General features: G+C 44.7%; 1 protein-coding gene across 2 annotated transcripts; it reads right to left on the bottom strand.

The window, feature by feature from the left end:
• MIIP (migration and invasion inhibitory protein) lies at positions 1-8615 on the bottom strand. 2 transcript variants are annotated; one of them, XM_057382867.1, is made up of 10 exons: positions 8494-8615; positions 6744-6928; positions 5750-6214; positions 5014-5116; positions 4462-4573; positions 4186-4244; positions 3624-3753; positions 3153-3249; positions 2244-2351; positions 1-1946 (listed from the first exon to the last, which is right to left on the bottom strand). In XM_057382867.1, exons 2-10 carry the CDS (start codon positions 6909-6911, stop codon positions 1737-1739), a joined length of 1452 nt encoding a protein of 483 aa, XP_057238850.1. In that variant the 5' UTR covers positions 6912-6928; positions 8494-8615; the 3' UTR covers positions 1-1736. The 2 variants fall into 2 exon arrangements, with proteins under 2 accessions (XP_057238850.1, XP_057238852.1); XM_057382869.1 differs by having other exon boundaries at positions 6744-6912.
• Between the last annotated feature and the right edge of the window lie 215 nt (positions 8616-8830).

Raw genomic sequence — 8830 nt, 5'->3', positions numbered from 1 at the left:
GTCCACTGTCCAAGTGCAGAAGCTGCTCTAACACTGGCTGAAATGCAATTTTTCAAGCAGCAAGTAGGTGTTTTATTTACAATGTACCCCCAGGTGACAYCTCATCCCCCTCCTGCAGGAAGGGTTTATTACCCAGGATTGTGTAAYGTGCTGCAGGACAAAGCAGGGTGCAAAACATTGTTATTACACTACAMAACATTCCTGTATCCACACTCACACTGCTCCTCACAGCACGTGGCTGAAATGCCACCTGTGCAGGTGTGGATTTACACCACTCCAGACACAAAGAGGCTCCACAAACATTCTCARTCTGTTTGAGCTTGCAGACAAAGGCAGGATCACACAGAACCAACACTCAGAGACAAACCTGGGTGAGCAGGGGCAGCATTGCCAACTTTTATCACCTCTTTTTGGTGGAGAAAGAGTCAGAATCACACCTCCAATGCTTTCACAAGTGTGAGTGACTGAATGTATTCCCAGCTATCAAGAGACATTYTGAATTCAACAGTGGTTCCAATCTGCATCCACCAGAAACATCTAACATAGGTTACCAAATCTACAGCAGGACCTTTCCTCTGTTATAGAGTGGAACAGGCTTGCTCTAATTTATTACAGGGTAAATTAAGGAAAGGTTTATGATGTCTTATGTTTTGGGCTTGAAGGCCAGGTAGTAAAAACGTTGAATTTGCCCTGTTTGGTATAMAATTTAGCACCTAGTTTTTTATAATYRCTGGATTAGTTTCTTTGAAAATTASTATTTGCAGTAATGGAAATTGCATGACCAATTCCATTCACTTTACAGATCCATAACCCAAAGCTAAAGTCACGCTAAAAGTCATGCTTTTCATTTTCCAAGTCTTACATTAGGATTTCATAAACTTGCAATATTGCAACATTCCTGTCCTTGCTCCAAAAAAGTCTATTCATGCATYTGATTTCATATATAATGTATCTGATATAAAAATTACAGTGAATACCAAGAAGCTGCACAAGCCAAATTGATTCTCTCAAGTTAACTCCCAGAAGCATATCTGGGGCATGAATTTCTGTTTCAGAAAATTCAAAGCAAAATAAAACACCAGTTTTATTTTTTCCAGACATGGAAAGAAAGATCAAACTATAAAGTTCAAGCAAATCACACTATGTGAAGTACTTTGGTTTAGTACAATTTAAAAATTCTAAAATTATTTTTATCTTTAGAAAACTTGGAAAAGCAGAGTCAAGCAAAAATTGCAAACATTTAAAGGCACTATCCAGATCATTGATGAATAAAATCTCATTTTACTTTAACATTTTTCACATTCATAGTTACTCTGATGCAATACACTCTGTAGCCACACACATTGCCCTGAGAATAAACTGGATTTTAAAAAGTTTTTTAAATGAGTTATAGAGAAACTCAAGTTTAAGGCACTAAAAAATTGCTTGCCATGTTTCAAACATTTGGAAATAAACCTATTTGTGTCACTYCACTGAGCCAGGCCCTGTAGAGGCCAATTCTGGCCCTCAGAATTAATGCTACAGTGCTGGTCACTCACTGAGGTGAGAGATTCTCCATTGATCCTGGACATTCCTTTATCCAGCCCTAGGTGGGACAGCTCATGCAGCTGCTCACAAACAGCTCTAAAAGGAAAAAAAGCAAAGTGAACATAGTGGACTGTACAAACTCAGAGCTGTGTATTGGCTGCTCACACACACGCATGGATAYGAAAACTGGGGAAAATCTGTCCAAAGATTTATTTTTCTCCAAATTGCTTTTTTTCTGAGTTGTTTCCACATGCTGTGCCCATCCCTTCCCCAGGGCAATCAAGTCCAGGGTGTTGAGGAAGGGGAGTCTGAACTGAGAGCTTTTCTCTGATGTCCTGGTTTGCTCTGCTACACCTCAGCTGTGTCAAGTGGGGCAGATGCACAAACCTGGCTTCTCCTCTCMCTCTGGATGCTGTGTCCTGCAATCCAAATAAAGAGGATATTAATCAAAGAATGCCAAAGTGACTTTTTCCATTTTGATGAAGATTGGTGAGCTGACCAGGCTTTTGTCAGTTATTCAGCTCCACTTGCTTTTGGCTCTCTGTGCACATTCGTCAGCAGAAGGAAAATGTTTCCCAGTAACTGATAAGGAGATAACCTTTCAAGCATTTTCATTTGCTCAGCCCTCAATAATCATCACACCCTTTGGAGATGGGACCACAGTTTCCATCTGTGCYATTCCCAGCATCTCCTGGGACTCTGGAGGCTGTTCTTACCAGGCAAGGATAGGGAGAAAGCTTTTCTTGCAGTGATTCTCGCAGATCCAGATTGCTGAGTTGGGGGTTGCTGGAAGGGACAGTATTTTCCCAGCCAGCCAGGCAATGCTGTGAAAAAAGATGGGAATGATTTACCCTTTTTCATCTATTGTTGCTGTTATTATTTAGAACTAACTTCTGAACAGGGAGGTTTAAGTGAGTAATTAAGTAATTAAGTATTTTTTGAGGAATTTTATATGCTTAACAGGAAATAAATGAAAACTCTAATAAAGGAGAACTACACAATTGTCCACTCTTCCACCTTTCTGAACTGATCTTCTGCTTTGTGAACTCAAGCACCCGACCTCTCTGAACCTGTCTCAACTGACTCATCCAGTTCCCTAAACCTCAAACCAAGCTTCCTCCCACCTCTTCCCTGGAAATCTCTAGGCCAAGGCTAGGCCAGATTAGCAACAGCTTTCACTACTGGCTGGAATACAAGAATAACAACACAACAGCAGGTTTAAATCTACCCTTGCCTCTACTGATTTTATGAACACTTCATGGATACTTGCCTTTCAGGCTCCTTAACATCTATGGAAGCAAACACAGGCACTCTTAGCTATGGTTCACCACGTTAAGAGGCCAAAGCCTGAAATAAGTCAGCCAAATTTGCCCCAGGATACAGTTCMCCGTGGCATTTTCTTTTGTGCAGTGTAAAGCACTGGAAATATGTCATATACTTAATGTCACTCACACAAAGGCGTGAACTCAGACCAAACCACAGGATGCTCTGCCTATCTCAGTGATGCAAACCAGAAATTTTAGTGGAAACTCTGCCAAGGGAATGAGTCCCAGATTCTCTCACCTTCTTGCTATAAAGCAAGGCCCAGCCTGGGCTGTGCCATCAGCAGGAAGACAGCAACTCACCGAGGGCAGTGCCAGATCATCTGCTGGCTCAAAGCTCTTCCTGCGATGGGCTCTGTACTTGTAGGCTGGCAAAAGGACAGACCTGGGAATGCTGACCCTGGAACCACACAAGGGAAGTAACTGCCTGCATCTCTGACAAGGCACAGGGAATCTGTGTGTCTTCCCCACCCAGAACCCAAGGGTCTAACACCAAAGTGAACCAGTTTTGGATTAGGGCACTAGACACTTTACATGTGCATTCAGATTCTGGGCCAAATTCATACAAAGCACTCATTTCTCATTGATTTCAAAACTGTTTGTGCTTATAGAAAAGATCAGCAAGGAGTTTCTAAGCAAGAGGTTATCTCTGCCTTGAGAACAGCAACCTTTTACAGAGTGTTGTGATGCTCTTTTCTCCTTCACCTGATCAGCTTTCTCTTCCCTATTGTTTTCCTGAGTTCTGCATATTACAAAGCAGTAATTCTCATTTACCTGATATAGGCTGGCTCTTCTGGTGTCACTGAGGGCCGGTGGGTACGTGGGATCTTACACACGGGGCAGGCAGACTCTAAATCCATGGGGATGGTGAAGAGGCGCTGGTTTACTTTGTARCAGTAAACACCTGCACAGAACAACAAACCCTCACATAGTTCTTGCTTGTCACAAGGTCCCTGAACCCAGCCAAAAAAGCTGTGTTCTACCACAGTGCCACACCTGCATTCTATAAAAAGAGCTGCTTTTCCTGAAATATCTTCTACATTTCCTGTCCTAAAGTAAGTTCCTAAAAAGCAAAACCAAAACTTCAACCTCCTCAATTTAAAAACAGAACATCAGCCAATTGCAAGAAACGCTGACAAATTAAAATGACACTGAGAGAGGATCCCTAGAAGACTCAAGTATCTTTGTGTAGGAAGTTGAATCTGGTTGAAAAGCTGCAGCTGAAAATAACATATTCTTGTTGTCTTGCRCAATAAGGTGCTCTGTCAGGATGACAGGTAAAGACTGCTCAGTTGTTTATTCACAGAAATTGCATTAGGAAGAAATATGATCTTACACTTATGGGAATCGGTAACCAAATCCAGTTCTTGTTCAGGACCTGTGCGATCCTTGGGCCTAAAGAAACACAAGAAAATCAGTTAGTGACAGAGGGACTGGCCCTCTGAACAGCACTGCTCTTCCAAGCATTTATTTATGACTGGGAGCTAAATAAAGGCCCTCAAAGCCACYCTTGCAATGTCCTGCTCTAATCAGACTGTGGGGTTCTCCTTACAACAGGGATTGCTAAGGGATTGAATATTGCTGCTTCAGCCCTTCCCCCATTCCCACTTACTCTGGGGGCTGCTGATGGATACAGRCTTCTCTGTTGGCCTGTCGGAACTCCTGCAGATCATCAAAATATTCCTCAGATTTTTCTGTTACTGAGGACTTTGTATCAAGGAGCCCTGAGAACACCAAGAAAAGAGAAAAGTTCAGCGAGTTACAAAATTTGGGAAAGTACCAAAGCAAGCCTCATAAGAAATAATCAAAACAAAATAATGATAATGAGAAGGGCAGAACATCATGTCAAGCCAGAGATTAACTACGTGGTTTGGAACCCTGATTGCATTCATTCATTCCAGATATTTGGCATCCCTTCTGACCACACTGTGGCTCTGCCATTTGCTGCCTGCACTCCCATACCACAGCCACTTCACCACTCCAGGTAGGCACAAGTCACCTCTGGTCTGSAGAGGGGACTCTGACAAAGCTGCAGCCCCTCTGCTGGGAGCTGCTCTGTTGGCCCCAGGACAACATTTGCATCACACCTCAACTTAAAGGGCCCATAAACTGTGTTTTAATATCACCACATCACACTGAGAGCTTTGCTTCAGTTAGGATTCACCTGCAATCCAGTCATAGCCCAGGAAAGGMTGGGCAGACCAGCTGTTCACAGGTGTGGTATCTTCTTCAGGATCAGGCTGAAAAGTCACATGACGAGCTTCCTTCTGAAAGAAAACAATTCATAAAGACTTCCTGATCAYCTGGAAGGAAGTTCAAAGGTACAGCTGAGGAGAGAACTGGCAGCTGTGCAGATGGGACAGCTGTAGCTTAGCTGAAGACTGGATTCTATCTATGCCTCTACCAGTAATTTGCTCACCAGCTCTTTGTCTTCTCAATAAATAAACAGAAAGAGGAGGCCAGGGACTCGCCCAGGTAAGGCAGGATTTTTCAGAGCTTTAATAAAATGCTGGGCTCCATGCATATCACATCCCAAAACGGGCAACCTGTGCAGCCTTGGAGGATGATCACAGCCAGGGGCTGCCCTTCACACCTAAGGAGACAAATTGTGGAACAGCAGCACTGCACCTGCCTGTCCTCCCTCAGCACGTGGATCACATATGCAAAAGACAGGGAATGTCACAGTGAAGCATTAAGGATTTCTGGTCTTCAGGTCACTGCCTAAGGAAAGCTGGGCCTGAACAAACTGCCAACAGCCCCAGCTGCTACTGCTGGCAACAGTTCTGACCCCAACTYCCAATTTCCACTGTGGGAACAGAGCAGATATTGCTCTCCTGGCCCTTCCTCCCCATCCTTCTGTTGACTTCAGAAAATAAGAAAAGCGTTGGTTTGAGATTTACCTTTGACTGTTTGGACCGAGGTGTCAGCAAGGCTGATTTAGGGACACGGGGCTCTCTGATGATCACATGCTGCTGCTCACTGGGCTCTTTATTTTGCACTCTGCTCAGTGATGGCTCYGGATGACTTTTCTCATGGAAACCATGCCGCAGAGCAAACTGTTTTCTGTTCTCTCCATGTCCCAGGAGGGAGGATTCTTTCCCTGGACTTCCTYGAGTATGGCCATCCCCATGCACTCTGGAGATTTCTCCACCACGCAATATTACTGGTGTGATATTCTTCCCTTTCCCAGGACAGCTGGAATCAAAACCTGCTCCTTCCTGTGTCTTCACTTGTTGCTGTATCCCTCTGTCACTGCTGCTGTGTGGCAGACATGAACTGAGGGCTGAGCCAGTCAACAAGGGTTCCACAAACACCTCGATTCCAGGGGCAGCTGTGAAGTTCACTGCATTGACCTGATTCTCCTTCTGTAATGACAGAGAGTCTCTCAACACATGGCATCAGTCAGACTACAAATATCTTTCATAAGAACATTTCTCTCACTGAATCAACCTGTCATTCTAGTCTGTTCACTCTTTTAAATTCCTGCAGGGGAAAATAAAAAACCTTATGTTTTGGAGAGGGTAAGAAAGAAATCCACTTCTAGCTAAACGCATCTTTTCCCAATTTGAGGAACCACTGAACTTTCAGCTCTTGTGCTTAGAAGAGACAAAAGGGTTTTGTTCCACAACGTTCGTTCCTATCTTAAATAAAGAAGAAATTTGCCTCTCTTAGGCAGGAACTGATCCCCAAACCCTTTGTCTGGAGAACAGATTGAGTCCACAGGATTAACAATAACCAAAGGGCAGCTACTTTTCTAACAGACTCCATCCTCCACTTTCTAAGACCTCCTCCATATCTATATGTCTCCTTGACCACACCACACCATGGGCAGAGCTGTCTGTCTCACAAGGCCCATTTGTTTCCCTGAATTTCTAGCACAGACACCCCACATACCCTTGTTCTGGGTGAGGGGACACATCTGTCAGCAGCCAGGCTGCTCTGAAGAGGTTCTGGAAGGAGTGGCCTGCTGGGAAGTCCATTTCTGATCTCTTCCTGCTTCATTCTGAGTCTTTGTAGAAGGTCCTGGCTGGCCTGGCGCAGCRTCTCCAGATCTAAATCCATGCTACAAAAACATTTTACTGTAAAGCAAGAGGAAGAGTGAACTACATAAATTCACTACATTAAGTGAAGAAGCAGACTCGGGTGAATCCMCTTTCAGGGGACTTTTCCTAAAAACCACTTACAGCTGTTGAAATGTTGACTGTTACCCCTGAGAAATCAGCCAGTCTCAAAACTCCTTATGCTCAAAACCAACACCACTAGATGCTTCTCCCCTTGGATATACCTCAAATATTTTGCACTCTGAAACTGGAAGCTGACTTAATAGAGACAAGAAACTCTGGCAGAGGAAACAGCAAACATGAAAAATTTACATCGAAATGCTAAATAAGAGACATTTGGCTCAGAGACTGTTATTTAGGACATACTTATGCATTCTGCCATAATGTTCTTTTGCAGCATTGAAATTTATATTGTGATAACACCAGGATGCCTGTTAAGTTCAAAATATATCTAATTAATATGAATGGGTCTGCTACATCCAAAAGAATTACTGAGTCAAAACTGTCCTCCATGTTCCCAAAATGCTCAACTGTGACTCAGGACTAGATTCAGGCAATTCCAATCCCACAAATTAATTAAATCCCACAAAGGGATGCCCTTTTATTAGAAGAGGGARGTGATAAGGAGTTAATAAACAGATAAATAAATAAAGCCTAGTTTGACTGAAAGGCTGTCACACTGTTCAACATCTTTACACAAGCTCCTCTAAATTTGCAGAAAAACAGAAGCAAACCCTAAGCCCAAACTCTCAATTATTTTCAACTTGACTGATAAATTATGTTCTCAAGAAAACTATGTGTTCCTCTGAGACCTTTTGTTTCAAAGGATCCCCAAGACCTTCTGGAAAGCTCATCTGATTTGTTTTTGTGTCTGCTACCTTGGCAACTGGACATGAGGAATCAAATGCACATGTGGTACAACAGCAGTGGAAGGAATGGACAGCAGTGCTAACAATCAACAAACTAGAATTTTTATTACAAAAAATAAGGGACAGGTGCACTACAGAACATGAAATAGAAGTATCAGTCTTGAGGCACTAAATTTGAGATAATTTGAAGAAAAAAAACGCAGCAGTTCTCAGAGCCTTCACAGGACAAAGCTAATAGCTTTGATAAGCATCCTGTCATCATTGCTCATCAGAAAGCAAATACTCTGAAAATAACATCACTCAAGGGACTTTCTGGAAGGGTTTTACCAGATGAGRTCCACTCTTGGCATAATCTACAAATCCTTTATGCTCAACCCGGGGGGCTCAGGTTTATGAAACTGCTTTAATTTGGAACCTTTGTGAGTAGGAGCTTGGCCTCCTGCGTTAGCGGTAATAACGGCTGTGTCGGGAGCCTGAACTCTCCTCCCTGCATGGAACTTGTTCGACACTGGCGCGCTTTCTGCACASACACGCCGGAAGGGGAGCATTGCAAAATTCCCCTTTCCTCTCCCAGAGGCCGGTCCGGCAGGCGGCAGAGAGCGGTGAGCCTTCCCCTTCCTCCCTTCCTCCCTAGCAATGCGGGAGCCCCGAGTCCGGCCCGGCCCTACAGCTCCGGGGCTGCGGTGTTCAAAACCCCCGTGTTTCCCGGCCCACCTGCGCTGSCCCCGCCGCTCCGCCGGGCTGCTCCGGGTGCTGCTCCGGGGGTGCCCGGCCCGCTGCAGCCTCCGCCGGGATCCCCCGGGATGGCAGCCAGCCCGGTGCGGCCGTTCGAGCAGCGGGCCCGCCCCGCGGCTCCCGGCATGCGCGGAGCCCGGCCGCGGGCGGGGGAGGCGGGGGAGCCGCTCGGCATCTGCCAGCAGCGCCCAAAGGGGCTCTGTTCAAAACCCAGCACCAGCAATCTGCCCTTAGCTAACACGCCTGATTGAAACTTACAGCTGAGGATACTGATCCACCAGTCTCGAGCCACCAACTCAGTAGCTGCTCACTCTTA

This window comes from Malurus melanocephalus, unplaced genomic scaffold (genome assembly GCF_030028575.1).
Source record: "Malurus melanocephalus ecotype Western Australia unplaced genomic scaffold, MMel_1.1 scaffold_590, whole genome shotgun sequence".
In the NCBI taxonomy this organism is placed as follows: domain Eukaryota; kingdom Metazoa; phylum Chordata; class Aves; order Passeriformes; family Maluridae; genus Malurus; species Malurus melanocephalus.
The sequence above is the reverse complement of the archived record's forward strand: the minus strand, read 5'-3'. Positions and strand labels throughout refer to the sequence as shown.